A 15,569-nucleotide genomic window follows, 5' to 3' on the forward strand; every position below is an offset into this window, starting at 1 on the left:
ACTAGTGCGAGAGATTAGGGAACAAGATGCATAAATACCTGAACACTTGCTAATTGCTCCACAGATATTAATATTAATCACTTTTCAAAATGTTTAAACAAAAGTCACATTTTCTTTAGAATTCATTGTGGTGGTTTGACTCAATTGTGTTTTCAGGCAATGCAGTTAGCTGTTGCTCAAAGACAAATTCATTCCATGTAACAATGAATAAAGACTTGAATCACATCAATCATCACAGTTCCTGTCAAAAGGCCCTGATGAACAATATTAGTGTGAACCAACATGGTTATTCTGTATACGCACCGCTTGCTCCTTTTCCCAGGATTATGACGAAATCAAGGTCATTGTTCCCCCTGGTTGAGGAGCTGTTTAGACCTGACAGTGAGAACTGACATTTCACGATATTTCCAACAACTTCGTGCTGAGTGGATTCAAAGGTCTGTTAATGAAACATTAAGATATAAAATAGAAGGAAACTACAGAAATGAGAAATCAACATGTTATAGATACACATCATAGAAAAGATGTTGAAAATTGGTTTTGTTGGCCTTAAAAAGAACATATTTTGGCCAGATTCTGTTTTCACATTTATTTCCAACAGTTTAGGGTGCTGATGATCATGATACTAATTCTTTTTCAGAAGCAGATGATGAGCTCATTATTATGAGTTCAAGCATCATTATCCTTTAAACTTCAACTCAAAGTCTCCCGTACCTGGTCTTTTTTCATGGAAATAATTAAAGAAACAGCCTTGAGCGATATTAGCTGACTGATCATTGTTATAAATCTTTATTAAAGCAGAATCAACCTTGCGAAGGTTTATCTGTAGCAAATCGTAGCTCAAAGTGTTAATTGTATTATCTCCTTCTGTCTTTAGTCATTTTGCTTCAACAATATAAAAAAAAACAATCATGAATTACAGTAAATGAATCTTAATTATTCCACATGTATAAAGACATTTTACCTTAGAAATATCAGGTTTAGTTGAGTTGTCGGTGTTGTTTCTAATCATATATAGAAATCCTCTCGTGGAGATGACGCCACCCACGTCCAATGCAGTGCCTATACATGCAAAGAATTCGGTCTCACCCTTAGGAAGTAATGCACGGAGACAAAGACATGATTAAAAAGTAATAGAACCATAGTGAACATCAACATTAGTATCACTGACTTCATTAAATACATCAATAAATATGATTCAGTCAGTGGTGGAAAAGAGATGGAAAGTTTGATCTGGCTTCTTTGTTATTTGACCATAATCTTAGTTTTGTTGTTAAAGACAAAGCTAAAAGCCCCTTAAGTCATCCAGACCACCAACCAGATACCTGTTGGAAACGTCATCACAAGAAGCGACGTCCAGCAATTATAGAATTTCTGAATAAACTCCGACCCTACAACTTGAATCATTAGGGCCCACCTACTCAGTGCTGTGGTAAACTGTATAGCACACTCTAAACTCTGATTCACTCCTGAAATCTCAAAATATTGAAATACAACTATTTTCATTTCCACCTAAATAAAACATTTGATGATATTTGACTTACCTGTGAAAAATTTTGGGTCAGTCCCACCGTTATGAAGAAACTGCTATCTCCCCTGAGTCTAAAGATCACTTCACTCACATTTGGAGGGGCTGGAGGAACAAATTCAAAAGATACAAACATACAGCTGCTGCTTCCAGCAGGATCACAATTATTTGGTGATGACAAACACAGCTCGGTAGTTCCACAACCATCTCTGGTGATCTTCAACTGAGAAAAACACAATTATACACCAAATCACAAAAATGTTGAGAGAAAATATATTGTATTGTCAATTATTCCTGGGTTGTCATGTCTGATTTTTAATCACAAACATATCAAAACCATTTTTGGTGATGTTTCATGACATATTACCGTCATTGTAGGACTATAAGACGCAGCTTTTTTCACACATTTGGAATCCTGCAGCCCATACAATGGTATGGCTAATTTAACGTTCACACCATTCCAGGAGACCTCACCACCATGTGAGCCAGCAGACAAAGGGGAGACACACCAACTGAGACTAGGTGAACGACCCTACCAACGACCCTGCCAATGACTCTCTGGTGACCACCAAGTTCATTAGCATGCTAATGGTCTACAAGGGCTATATTTTCAAGCTCTGTCCCCAGCAAGGTCAGAACTGAAGAAGCCTTCTGGATCGAAGGAGAAACATCTTTGAGAAGAAAAACAGTCCAACTGACACAGAAAACTTACCTTGGGTATCTATGCCCTGGATGATTGAGAATCTTCACAGACATATGGCTAATTTATATATTTTACTGGCTAACAGCCAGTGGGGGCCACTCTCTAGCAGTAAACGCAAAAGTGAGACAGACATGCGGGAAAAGATTATGCAAGACAATACTCATTTTGCATATGATGGAGCTTTTAAATGAAAGACAATCGATCTGACCGTCAACGGAGGTACTAGAGCTACTGCCCGTAATCTTGGCATCAATGGTGCAACGTTGGAGGCGGCAGCGGAAAAACTAAGTCAATGTAAAAAGACGACTAAAACTTTCAGAGGACATTGAAAAGTATGGTAATAATTCAATATTGATAATCGGTGCAATGCTAGAACACATTTAGGAAAGTTGAGAATGGTCAACAACAGTCTAGTAGAATATTACCAACATACTGAGAAATAAAAAGTCTCAGTCTGAAAACTACATTTATAAATGAATAAACCAACCGTCGAACAGGTTGTGTAGATCATCAGTGCTGCAAACAGCAGGACACGTCCTCGTTCCATTCTTACAGACTGAAAATAACTGAAATGAAATGATCAATCATCTGATTATACTCCAACAAATATTATCTCATTCAATAGAAGCACTGAACCCTAAAGAAAATCAACTCAATAGACTTTTGTCAAAAAAAATGGTTGATTATTAAAAATAACACATTCAGACGGGATGATTCATTTGCAGACCTAAGAATTAACTTTTAAAATAGCTGATGTGAGAGTTCACAGGATCCATTGACAGTTAACATTACCTGGACTGAACATTATTCTGACTGGTTCTGAATCTGAACAAGCATTCATGGAATAGTCTTACTTGGGCTCTTACAGTTGATCTTTCAGCTCTGACACTCGTTCTTCCTGTAGAAGTTTTTGCTTCTCTGAGGGCAGATGAGTCTTACAGCGATGCTTAAAATCAGGAATGGGTGGGTCTGTGCATCAAGACAGAAAGAAAATTTCAGAGGTACCTGCCCGCCTACCTGGAAGGTGTCTAAATCAGGAAGTAGTTGTTAGGGGATGAAAAGAATGATCAAAGCTTAAAGATTAAACTACATGGAATCTTCATACTGTTGAGAATTGTCTTTATTGTTGTTATGGGTTTCACCATATGTTCCTGTCTTCTCTTAGAAGTTAGGCAAGGTAGACTCATTAGCAAATGTAATAAAGAACAGAGACATTCCATTTACAGGATTGTTGTTTGTTCTACTGTAATCTCAGGACCAGTCAGGCAGGGGTGTTAAACAATCATTGTAAACAGGGCATCAGGCTGGGGTTGACGATCTTATTTGCATGAAGAATGGGATCTTTGATCTGGCCACCTGGGAAAATAATGGAAAAGAAGGACTCTACCAACACCAAATGGGACTGGAGGAAGAGGACGAGGTCATCCCAGCAGGGGATCTGGATTGGATTGTATGAACATTGTGAATTTGTATGTGTGTTACTATAAAAGACTGGGTCAAGGGATAGTTAGGTTGTCAGACTTCGTGCCCTGGCAATTGACTCTGTTGTTGCTAGGGTTATGAACTGGCCCGGAGCTCTGTAATATTTGTATCTCGAATTGGTTCTATTAAAATACATTTTGAAATTGGTATTTTTCTTCTTTAAGTCTTCATTCAAAGAACACGCGGATTAGCAGCTACACACAAAGGTATTGCGATCCAACAATACATAAATCACATTTGGCTCTGCAAGAAGACTTTAGTGCAACAAAGGAACAGAACCATTATTGGTCAAATTATCTCCATAAGTTAAAAAGCTTTGCCATAGCATCTGATACAATATGAATCAGAAAAAGAAATGGAATCAAATTGCACGAGATTACACAAGTATGTAGCAATAATTAAAGTAATAAGCGGCATTAAATATGTTCTTGAATGGTTTTGACATATTTTTTAAGTGTGCATTCAGATGTGGCATTTATGACCTTCAACGTAATGAACATTCCTGGTGTGTTGGAACTGATGTCATAAGTCAGACAGCCATCTGAGGGAATGTTAATGAGAGTTTTGAAGGCATGCTATCACAGTTGCTATTGTGTGTTCTTGTTAGTCTTTTAATTTCTCTTTATTAACTATGACCTGGATGATTGAGAATCCACACAGACATTTTATTATGTCTATTTTCTTGAAAAACAGAACAAAAACATTTTAAAGAAAGTTTTTCAAGGTAATTCAAGATGATCTTGCATATTTTATTTTCATACATTAGACTTCATCTCACTTTTTTGTTGTAATACTAATAAAAAAACAGGAAATGTATGGTAGTAGACTTTTAAGTACTCGAGAAATTCCATTTTATACATGTTTTTATGTATGTGCTGAATATCTTATGAGATCAATAATTACTCATACTCAAAGAGCACAGGTTCGGTTTTTATTTGTCATTCAATTAATTTGTCCTGCATTCATGATTGACTCTGATGTTCTACTGAAACATTCAAGATGCACTAAAGAAAAGTAAAAAGTGCACTGCTCCATTAGTTATGTTCACATTCCTCATTAATTAAAAAAAAACAACTTTGGTTCATCAAAGCACTGACAGCAGAACAGGGTTGGCAGTTCTACACAAACCACAGGAATGAGAGGTGGTTTCACCTATGTTAGCTGACATCAGAGAACAGAACACAGTTCAGAGGACTGTATCAAGACTTCCAGGTAAAACCTGATTTTGGTCCACACCCTGTTGGCCCATCTACTCTCCTCTGCCACAAAGCTCAAAAACATCTGTACCTTGTTGTTGGATCAGAGTATCACCTTGCTGGTAGCCTTTACTATTTATCTTGTAAAAATAGGAAACACACAGCGGTTTTTGGCTCTTGAAACCCGTTGCTTTCGTGACTCCAATAGGTGCATAAACATGAACTGACATTGTCATAATAGTACCTACTCGGGTGCCGACTGCTGAGCAAGTAGGTACACAAAATGTACCTACTTGACCCTGATTGTGACGGGTGCGATTAGGACCCAAAAGCAGCACTTTGGAAAACTGGGCCGTGGTAATGACTTTTATTAGCACACGGGCAAACAGGAACTCAGGCAGACAAGGAAACACAGGAAATAGTCCGTTCTTCAGGCTCAGGGCCCGCACAAAGTCTATGGGTTGCAGGCTCGGGGAGTGGGTCGAGCAGAGCCAGAATGCGGAACCAAGGGGGAAGGACGTAAATCCTCGGAACCGTGCAGTTCCGCTGACATTGGGCAGGAGTGACAGAAAGGGTCTTACAGGAGAGGAGGCTGACGATGGAGCGGAGCAGACTGGGGACGAGCAGCAGCGAAGTCGGGGCCAGGCGGAGAAGTCAAAACCAGCTGAGCAGACAGGAACCTAGTGATGGCAAATGAGACCGAGGCTTCGGAGCTTGTGTCACTCTTCCCGAAGCGGAGTGATTCGAAACACCAGTGTCACGCGACCGATGACGTTCCGTCATCGCTGTTTCGCTTCGCGCTTCATTGCTTCAAAATGTTTCAAAGCCTTTCATTGGCTCAGCCTTTCAGTGTGTGTCATTGGCTCATGGCGTTTCAATGCATTCTGAGACAGATTTGAGTGGTTTGATGGCATATCAGCTATATAAGATGCATTAATATGCTCCGAAATTGTTGGGTTGTGAGGAGATAGAGATTTGGAGAGTGAGAGTTAGAGTATTTTGGCAAGTTTCATGGCGAGTACCACCAATAATCGACGTTCTAGAGTTTGTGAGGACAAATAACTTTTCTGCTTCTGTGAAAAATCATTCCAAATCAAACATAGGACAAATGACAAACCATTATCTTTAAAGGTTTTCCTTCAAAACACTTCACACACACAAAAATAATGTTTCTGAATTCAAACACCATGATCATTTGCAAAGTAGGAAGGATCTCTAATCCTGTTAGGGACTTTTAGTAGTTTTTAAATAAATCTCAAAGTGTTCAATGAACCCTTAACCAACACTGAACCCTCAATATAATTTGCATTTATTCTTTGGGTTAATCTTGAATGTGTTTTAGAGTAAGGGGGAGAGCATCTGCATATTTTATTGTAAAGACGCTATAATCATTATTTGGTATGAATGAACAAAACCCCTGGACGAGCACACAATTAACTTTTATTAGTGTCGTGGGATTGAAACGGTGCCAGTGCTTCAGTCATGCTCTTTGGACGTTGCTATGGCTTCAGCTGTCCACCAGATGTCACCGTCACTGAAGTCTCGAAGCTTTGAATCTTTTTCGACACAATTGTTCGGAAAGCCTCAGTGCTTCATGAGGCTTCACTTGCCCACCCCTACAGGAACCAGAAACGCTGAGGCAGAAGTCGTAGTCAGGGGCAGAAAGCAGGTAGGTTGTCCGGGGAACAGGCGAGGCAGGCAGAACGGAGACAGGCAGGGTCGATAACGGGGAATCCGGCAGGGAAACCACGCTGGAAAGTCTCGCATCAAAGCAGAAGAACAATCTGGCAAAGACAGAGTGCAGGGGAGGCTGATAGCAGGGCTGGTTGGGAATAAGCTGCAGCTGTGCTGCAGGTGAGTGGAGTTGAGCTGACGGGGTGGGAGTGGCGGCAGGTAGAGTGGAGCAGAGGCAGGGAGAGTGGGAAATTACTGGGGCAGAGGGACAGGAGGGAACTGGGGAAATGGGGCTGTGGCAACAATGACTTGACAGACATCATGAGGGCCTCATCAGCAGCTGAGCTCTACTGCAGCACTGCCTGGGTGACTCCTGAACTGAGGAACCCGTGCAGGATGGACCCAGTCTTTGCTGCTTTCTGTGCCTGCTATCATCCAACACGTCTCCTTCATTACACAGCTCTTGACAGGAGGTCAACCGCCCTGTTAGCCTCCCAGGCATAAACTCTTTGAGAGTTGTCAATATTTGACGTTTCATTTGTGATGTAATTAAAGGGAAAATGATGTTAAAAAAAGGGATCAGACTTGCAGGTTAACAATAGTTTCAACTTTATTTCGACGAGGTATCAAGAAAAATGTTTATACCAACTCCCTCAAGAAAAACCTGTTATTCTAAATTTGTATCAGAAAAAGACCATTACCACATTTTATTCTTCCAGACTGTTTCGGCTGGCACCTTCAGCCCTGTTCACACTACATGATTTTAGCCCACTCAGAGTTGACTGGATTTTGTTCTCTTCCCCCAAATTGGGGTGAGACAGTCGCTCAGCAACAGCGGGATGGTTAAGTGTGAACACCTCAAACACAAGAGTCGATTGTGAGTCACACAAAAACTGGATATCTCGGGTGGTTGATGGGTCGTTGGGTTGCAACAATTCAAAACGTGCAACAGCCGATGCGAGCAGACGCAGGGGCTGGTGCAAAAGGGGGACGTGACCAGAGCAACAACAAAGAGGTCATCGTCTTTCTTTCTTTTTTGAGGACATAGTAATGCACAACCAAGCTAGAGGGCTCTTTTCTGGTCCACAGCCGTGTTTACAGTGAAAAACTTGATTCTTGCATCACTCTGTGTGAGTTTTCAATACAAAACCTTGTTTGGAGACCAATTAAAGCAGTCAGCCACGCCTACTGATGGACAGACATGTAGTGTGAATGCTCCCACGACTTCAAGACTCATGTTGGTTTTACAAGGCTTTCGCAGTTTCAGTTTAACTGTTTGACTTCGTTACAAAGTGTGAAAAGGAGCTGGTGGCCCAATCACTGGCTCAAAAGCAAAAAGACAATAAAGAAGAAGAAAGTTCAGAATCAAATCTTTTCTACCCTCTGATACACAGAAATAAATCCAACACATGAGTCTTCATAAGTCTTCATCAGATTCACGTGGGTGAAAATGTTCTCCTGGATGTTTCAGCCTCTCAGCATGACAGACAACATCAGGGCACTGAGGGTCAACAGGGCTGCCAGAGACCAGAGAGAAAGGACTTTGATCAGAAAGGTCAAAGGTCAGTTTTGACCCCTGTAAAATCAGGTCAATCGACAATAGTTTAAACACATCTTGGTCACCTTACAAACATCTGATTTTGTTCAGACTTTTACTGTAAATATGGTCTCTGGGCTTTATGTCTGCATTAATGGATGACGATCGTGGTCGTGACTCTAGGAGTCTGTTACTGCTCACGTCTCCACTTCAAACTTTAGTTTAGTACTCGAAAACTGTAATGAACGGACAAAGTGCACGTCACACAGCAGAGCACAGAACCTTCTCCCTGTCTGGTGACTGTGCCCAACACTGAGCCGCCAAGATAAGTACTGACCCTTGAACCCTCCCAGTCTTTCAGCCAGTTTTTATTCCAACAGCAGCACATGTATTGTTACCCTGCAGCTGAATAGATGGTTACTGGACTTAGATGTCATGGAGGCAAATTTCTCCTCCTGGATTAGAGCATCTAATTGAGATTAAAGCACAAATAGGTGAAGGTGAAGTTCTTACCATGAATTTGATTAGGCCCCCTGGCTGCTGCTGTAGGAACCATGCTGGTGTTGGTGGAAACCATGCTGGTGTTGGTGGAAACCATGCTGGTTGGAGCAGTTGTAGTGGGGATATTGGCTCGTGGGTTTGAGAGATCCAGGAGACCCGTGGTGAGATCAATGCCGAGGGAACTAAAACTTGCTGTTAGTGCGAGAGATTAGGGAACAAGATGCATAAATACCTGAACACTTGCTACCGGTAATTGCTCCACAGATATTAATATTAATCACTTTTCAAAATGTTTAAACAAAAGTCACATTTTCTTTAGAATTCATTGTGGTGGTTTGACTCAATTGTGTTTTCAGGCAATGCAGTTAGCTGTTGCTCAAAGACAAATTCATTCCATGTGACAATGAATAAAGACTTGAATCACATCAATCATCACAGTTCCTGTCAAAAGGCCCTGATGAACAATATTAGTGTGAACCAACATGGTTATTCTGTATACGCACAGTTTGCTCCTTTTCCCAGCATTACGACGAAATCAAGGTCATTGTTCCCCCTGGTTGAGGAGCTGTTTAGACCTGACCATGAGAACTGACATTTCAAGATATTTCGATCAGCTTCGTGCTGAGTGGCTGTAAAGGTCTGTTAATGAAACATTAAGATATAAAATAGAAGGAAACTACAGAAATGAGAAATCAACATGTTATAGATACACATCATAGAAAAGATGTTGAAAATTGGTTTTGTTGGCCCTTAAAAAGAACATATTTTTGGCCAGATTCTGTTTTCACATTTATTTCCAACAGTTTAGGGTGCTGATCATTGATACTAATTCTTTTTCAGAAGCAGATGATGAGCTCATTATTATGAGCTCAAGCATCATTATCCTTTAAACTTCAACTCAAAGTCTCCCGTACCTGGTCTTTTTTCATGGAAATAATTAAAGAAACAGCCTTGAGCGATATTAGCTGACTGATCATTGTTATAAATCTTTATTAAAGCAGAATCAACCTTGCGAAGGTTTATCTGTAGCAAATCGTAGCTCAAAGTGTTAATTGTATTATCTCCTTCTGTCTTTAGTCATTTTGCTTCAACAATATAAAAAAAAACAATCATGAATTACAGTAAATGAATCTTAACTATTCCACATGTATAAAGACATTTTACCTTAGAACCATCAGGTTTAGCTGAGTTGTCGGTGTTTTTTGTTATCACATATAGAAATTCTTTCACGTATCTGACGCCATCCACGATCAATGTAGTGGCCATACATGCAAAGAATTCGGTCTCACCCTTAGGAAGTAATGCACGGAGACAAAGACATGATTTAAAAGTAATATAACCATAGTGAACATCAACATTAGTATCACTGACTTCATTAAATATATCAATAAATATGATTCAGTCAGTGGTAGAAAAGAGATGGAAAGTTTGATCTGGCTTCTTTGTTATTTGACCATAATCTTAGTTTTGTTGTTAAAGACAAAGCTAAAAGCCCCTTAAGTCATCCAGACCACCAACCAGATACCTGTTGGAAACGTCATCACAAGAAGCGACGTCCAGCAATTATAGAATTTCTGAATAAACTCCGACCCTACAACTTGAATCATTAGGGCCCACCTACTCAGTGCTGTGGTAAACTGTATAGCACACTCTAAACTCTGATTCACTCCTGAAATCTCAAAATATTGAAATACAACTATTTTCATTTCCACCTAAATAAAACATTTGATATTTGACTTACCTGTGAAGGATTTTGGGTCAGTCCCACTGTTATGAAGGAACGGCTATCTCCCTTGAGTCTAAAGATCACTTTACTCACAGTTGGAGGGACTGGAGGAACAAATTCAAAAGATACAAACAAACAGCTGTCGTTTCCAGCAGGATCACAATTATCTGGTGATGCCAAACACAGCTTGGTAGTTCCACAACCATCTCTGGTGATCTTCAACTGAGAAAAACACAATTATACACCAAATCACAAAAATGTTGAGAAAATATATTGTATTGTCAATTATTCCTGGGTTGTCATGTCTGATTTTTAATCACAAACATATCAAAACCATTTTTGGTGATGTTTCATGACATTACCGTCATTGTAGGACTATAAGACGCAGCTTTTTTCACACATTTGGAATCCTGCAGCCCATACAATGGTATGGCTAATTCAACGTTCACACCATTCCAGGAGACCTCACCACCAGCAGACAAAGGGGAGACACACCAACTGAGACTAGGTGAACGACCCTACCAACGACCCTGCCAATGACTCTCTGGTGACCACCAAGTTCATTAGCATGCTAATGGTCTACAAGGGCTATATTTTCAAGCTCTGTCCCCAGGAAGTTCAGAACTGAAGAAGCCTTCTGGATCGAAGGAGAAACATCTTTGAGAAGAAAAACAGTCCAATTGACACAGAAAACTTACCTTGGGTATCTATGCCCTGGATGATTGAGAATCTTCACAGACATATTGTTAAGCTCGAGAGGACTGGCGGTCAAGTGTGGCGGAACCCCAAAGAAGGCAGACAGACACGGGAATTAAAAGTAAACTCAGAAGGTTTAATGAAGCAAAAAAACAGGAGGGAAGAAACTAAATGATGAGAGAGGCCGAGACAAACTATAGGTGCGTGATGCGGCAGACGAACCAAGTCCGAGATCCAGGGGCGAGAGTCCGTGGGGGAGTCCAAGTGTCCAGAGGCCAGGGGAAATCCGTCCGAGGAAGGGGAAGAGGAAGAGGTCAGAGGAAGAGGGGCTAGGAAGGTTGCAGAGGAGCCGGGGGAGACGCTGGAGAACGCTGGGAGTCGCAGGAAGACGCAGGGAGGCGCTGGGGGTCGCGGGGAGCCTGGAGAGATGCTGGGTCGACGGGAAGTGTTGCCAAAAACATCAGTAAGATCAAGCACTGGCCTGACTGCATAGGGGCCTTTTATGGGTGCAGAGTCGTTTGGGCGGATTGGGTGCAGCTGAAGGAGAGGGCCCAGGTGGTGGTGGTTGAGCTGATTGCCCAGGAGGAGGTGGGGCCAGAGTAGGAGTCACAACAGTACCCCCCCCCCCCCCTTACAGGAGGCACCGGACGACCGCCCAGGAGCATCTGGGTGGTCTCGGTAGAAGTCTTCGAGGAGGGAGGGGTCAGCGAGATAGGATGGGGGCACCCAGCTCCGGTCTTCGGGGCCGTAACCCACCCAATCCACCAGGTACTGGAAGCCCCTTCCCCGTCGGCGGACCGCCAGCAGCTTGTTAACGCTCCACACCGGCTCTCCGTCCGACAGGACCTGTGGGGGAGGTGGAGTCGGAGCAGGAGGGGACAGGGGGCTGGTGGAGAAGGGTTTAATGAGCGAGACGTGGAAGACCGGGTGAACCTTGAGGGCGGCAGGGAGATCCAAACGGACTGCAGAGGGGTTGATGATGCTGCAGATGGTGTAGGGACCGATGTAGCGGGGGTTCAGTTTTCTGGAGGAAGTCTGCGAGGTCTGGAGGGGGAGGTCCCGGGCCAACAGCCAGACCTTCTGGCCAGGTCGGTAAGCAGGGGCCGGCCTCCTTCGCCGGTTGGCCGAACGCCGGGACTGCTCAGTGGCCCGCAAGATGGCTTTGCGGGCAGTCTTCCAGATGCGCCGACATCGGCGGAGATGGGCCCTGGTAGACGGCACTGCGATCTCCAGCTCCTGCTGGGGGAACAGAGGGGGTTGGTAGCCCAGGAAACATTGAAAGGGGGACATACCAGTAGCAGAGCTCTCCATGGCGTTGAGGGAGTATTCCACCCACGGCAGGAACTTGGACCAAGAGGCAGGATTGCTGGTGGTCACGCAGCGCAGGGCCGCCTCCAAAGCCTGGTTGGCCCGTTCGGCTTGTCCGTTGGACTGGGGGTGGTACCCAGAGGACAGGCTGACCGTGGCCCCAATCCCCTTGCAGAAGGCCTGCCACACCCTAGAAGTGAATTGGGGGCCACGGTCAGAGACCACGTCAAGGGGGATCCCGTGGAGACGTACGACGTGGGAGACCAGGAGTTCAGCAGTTTCTGCAGCAGAAGGGAGTTTGGGGAGAGCGACAAAGTGGACCCCCTTGGAGAAGCGGTCCACAATGGTCAGGATGGTGTCGTTCCCCTGCGAGACGGGGAGGCCCGTCACAAAATCCAGGGCTATGTGAGACCAGGGTCGACTGGGGACGGGAAGGGGGTGCAGAAGGCCTGCTGGCGAGCGATGGGAGGCCTTGCTGCGGGCACAGACCGTGCAGGCGCCCACAAACTCCCGAACATCCTCTTGGAGGTTGGGCCACCAGAAGCGCCGCTGCACAAACTCCGCCGTCCGACGCACGCCAGGATGGCAGGCGAAACAACTGGAGTGGCCCCACTCTAGCACCTGCGGCCGGACGGAGGAAGGCACGAACATTCGGTCCTGAGGCCCGTTCCCAGGATCTGGCTCGTCTCTCTGGGCTTGCTCGACGGCCGTCTCGATCGGCCAGGAGATGACCCCTATGACCCGGGCCGGGGGAACGATGGTGTCAGGGTCCCTGGGGGCGCCGGGGAATTCCTCCGGAAACTGGCGGGAGAGGGCATCAGCCCGGATATTCTTGGAACCTGGACGGAAAGTGAGGGTGAAGTCAAACCGACTGAAGAAGAGAGCCCAGTGGCCCTGTCTGGGATTGAGTCTCTTGGCCGTTCTCACATAGGTCAAGTTCTTATGGTCCGACCACACAAGGAACGGGTGTCTTGCTCCCTCCAGCCGGTGTCTCCACTCCACCAAGGCTCCATAGACCGCCAGAAGTTCCCTGTTGCCCACATCGTAATTTCGTTCAGCCGGATCAAAACGGCGGGAAAAGTAGGCACATGGGTGAATCTTCTGGTCTGCCTCGGACCGCTGGGAGAGGACTGCCCCGATGCCCGCATCCGAAGCATCGACCTCGACGATGAACTGCCGAGCGGGGTCTGGATGGGCGAGCACCGGAGCCGTCGTGAACCTGTCCTTGAGGGCCGAGAAGGCGGTCTCAGCCTCCGGTGTCCAGGTGAAAGGGCGCGAGGTGGAGGTGAGAGCGGAGAGAGGGGCAGCCACTTGGCTGAACCCTTTGATGAACCGCCGGATGAACCCGGCGAACCCAAGGAACCGGCGAAGCTGAGTGCGGTCGGTGGGGCGTGGCCACTCCACCACAGCCTGGATCTTGGCCGGATTTGCGCGCACCTGCCCCTCCTCCACGATGTAGCCGAGGTACCCCACTGAGGCGGAGTGGAAGACGCACTTCTCGGCTTTGATGAAGAGTCGGTTCTCCAAAAGCCGTTGGAGGACCAGGCGAACATGCTGGTGGTGCTCCTCCATGGTGCGGGAGAAGATCAAGATGTCGTCCAAGTAGACTACCACAAAGACGTTGATCATGTCTCGGAGCACATCGTTGACCAACTCCTGGAAGACGGCGGGGGCGTTGGAGAGGCCGAAGGGCATGACCAGGTATTCGAAGTGCCCGAGGTGAGTGTTGAAGGCGGTCTTCCATTCGTCCCCTTTCCTGATCCACACCAAGTGGTAAGCGTTGCGGAGGTCTAACTTGGTGAACACCCGGGCATGAGTGAGAGGCTCGAACGTGGAACTCATAAGGGGAAGAGGGTACTTATTCTTAACGGTGATGTTGTTAAGTTTGTGGAAGTCGATGCAGGGCCTCAGGCCGCCATCCTTCTTGGCTACAAAGAAGAAACCTGCTGCTAAGGGGGATGAAGATGGTCTTATGATACCAGAGGCAAGGGATTCTGTGATGTAATTGCGCATCACCTCCTTCTCTGGGACGGAGAGATTGTAAAGTCGACCCGTGGGGTAGGGAGCCCCGGGGAGGAGGTCGATGGGGCAATCATAGGGCCGGTGAGGGGGAAGGGACAGAGCATTGTCCTTACTGAACACTGGGGCTAAATCATGGTAGATAGGGGGAACACCAGTGAAATCCGGGGGAGTGAGCGCGGGCCTGGGATTACTGGATGGAGAGGGGGTGGAGCGAAGGCAGTTGGCGTGACAGGCCACGCTCCACCCCAGGATCCGACCCGAAGCCCATGAGATGTGGGGGTCGTGCCTTTCCAACCACGGTCTTCCTAACACGAGTGGAGCGGTGGGGGCGTGCAAAACCAGGAAACGTGTACTCTCTATGTGATTACCCGAGAGTGTTAGGGTGAGTGGGATGGTGCGATGCGTGATGTTACCCAGAGAGCGGCCATCGATCGCCTGGGGGGACAGGGAGTGATCGAGAGGAACCAGCGGAATGCCAGCTTGACGCGCGAGAGAAAAGTCCATCAGGGACTCATCAGCCCCAGAGTCAATGAGAACACTCACCGGAATAGACTCCTTATCCCAGGAGAGGGTTGCGGGGAAGAGGCGGTTGTGTTGCTCGGTGGGTTGGGGAATCACAGCTCGGCTCACCAGTACTCCCCCTACTGGTGAGCAGGCCCTTTTGGTTGGACGGGGCAGGCTTGGATGAAGTGGCCGTTGTTTCCGCAGTACAGGCACAACTGGTCTCGGAGTCTTTGCTCCCGCTCCTGCCGTGAGAGACGGGACCGGCCGATCTGCATGGGTTCCTCTCCGGCTCTGGGGGAGGAGTGAGCTGGGGATTGCAAGGGGATGTGAGGAGGCGGGGCGGCAGTGCTGGTAGGGGAGAAGTCAGGGGCAGAGGAAGTGCGGTGGGAGAGTTGGCGGGTAGAACCGCCCGCACGTTGGGCGCGCTCCTGGCGGCGCTCCCGTAGTCGTTCATCCATCTGGAGCGAGAGGGTGATCAGCTCGTTGAGTGACGAGGGGCGGTCCCTCACAATCAGGTCCTTGATTGCCTCACTCAGGCCCCGTCGATAGGCGCTACGGAGCGCGGTCTCGCCCCAGCGGCTCTCTGCAGCCAGGATGCGGAACTCAAGGGTGTACTCCGCAACTGACCGTGACCCCTGCTGGAGAGCGAGCAGACGACTCGCGGCGTCTTCACCGTAGGTGGGGTGCTCGAA

At 46.1% G+C, this 15,569-nt stretch overlaps 1 protein-coding gene and 1 long non-coding RNA gene across 2 annotated transcripts; both read right to left on the reverse strand.

Annotated features, from left to right (window-relative positions):
- Positions 1-19: 19 nt before the first annotated feature.
- Positions 20-5,527, reverse strand: LOC130539485 (putative ferric-chelate reductase 1). Its single transcript, XM_057057857.1, has 6 exons — positions 5,491-5,527; positions 3,098-3,200; positions 2,719-2,797; positions 1,545-1,751; positions 965-1,090; positions 20-439 (listed from the first exon to the last, which is right to left on the reverse strand). The coding sequence occupies exons 3-6, from the start codon at positions 2,776-2,778 to the stop codon at positions 287-289; spliced, it is 546 nt and encodes a 181-aa protein (XP_056913837.1). The 5' UTR covers positions 2,779-2,797; positions 3,098-3,200; positions 5,491-5,527; the 3' UTR covers positions 20-286.
- Positions 5,528-7,168: 1,641 nt separating this feature from the next.
- Positions 7,169-11,455, reverse strand: LOC130539490 (uncharacterized). Its single transcript, XR_008954148.1, has 5 exons — positions 11,046-11,455; positions 10,363-10,569; positions 9,125-9,911; positions 8,634-8,813; positions 7,169-8,100 (listed from the first exon to the last, which is right to left on the reverse strand). It is a non-coding gene; the product is annotated as an uncharacterized LOC130539490 (long non-coding RNA).
- Positions 11,456-15,569: the final 4,114 nt, after the last annotated feature.

Source organism: Takifugu flavidus, chromosome 15, assembly GCF_003711565.1.
Source record: "Takifugu flavidus isolate HTHZ2018 chromosome 15, ASM371156v2, whole genome shotgun sequence".
NCBI classification, from domain to species: Eukaryota; Metazoa; Chordata; class Actinopteri; order Tetraodontiformes; family Tetraodontidae; genus Takifugu; species Takifugu flavidus.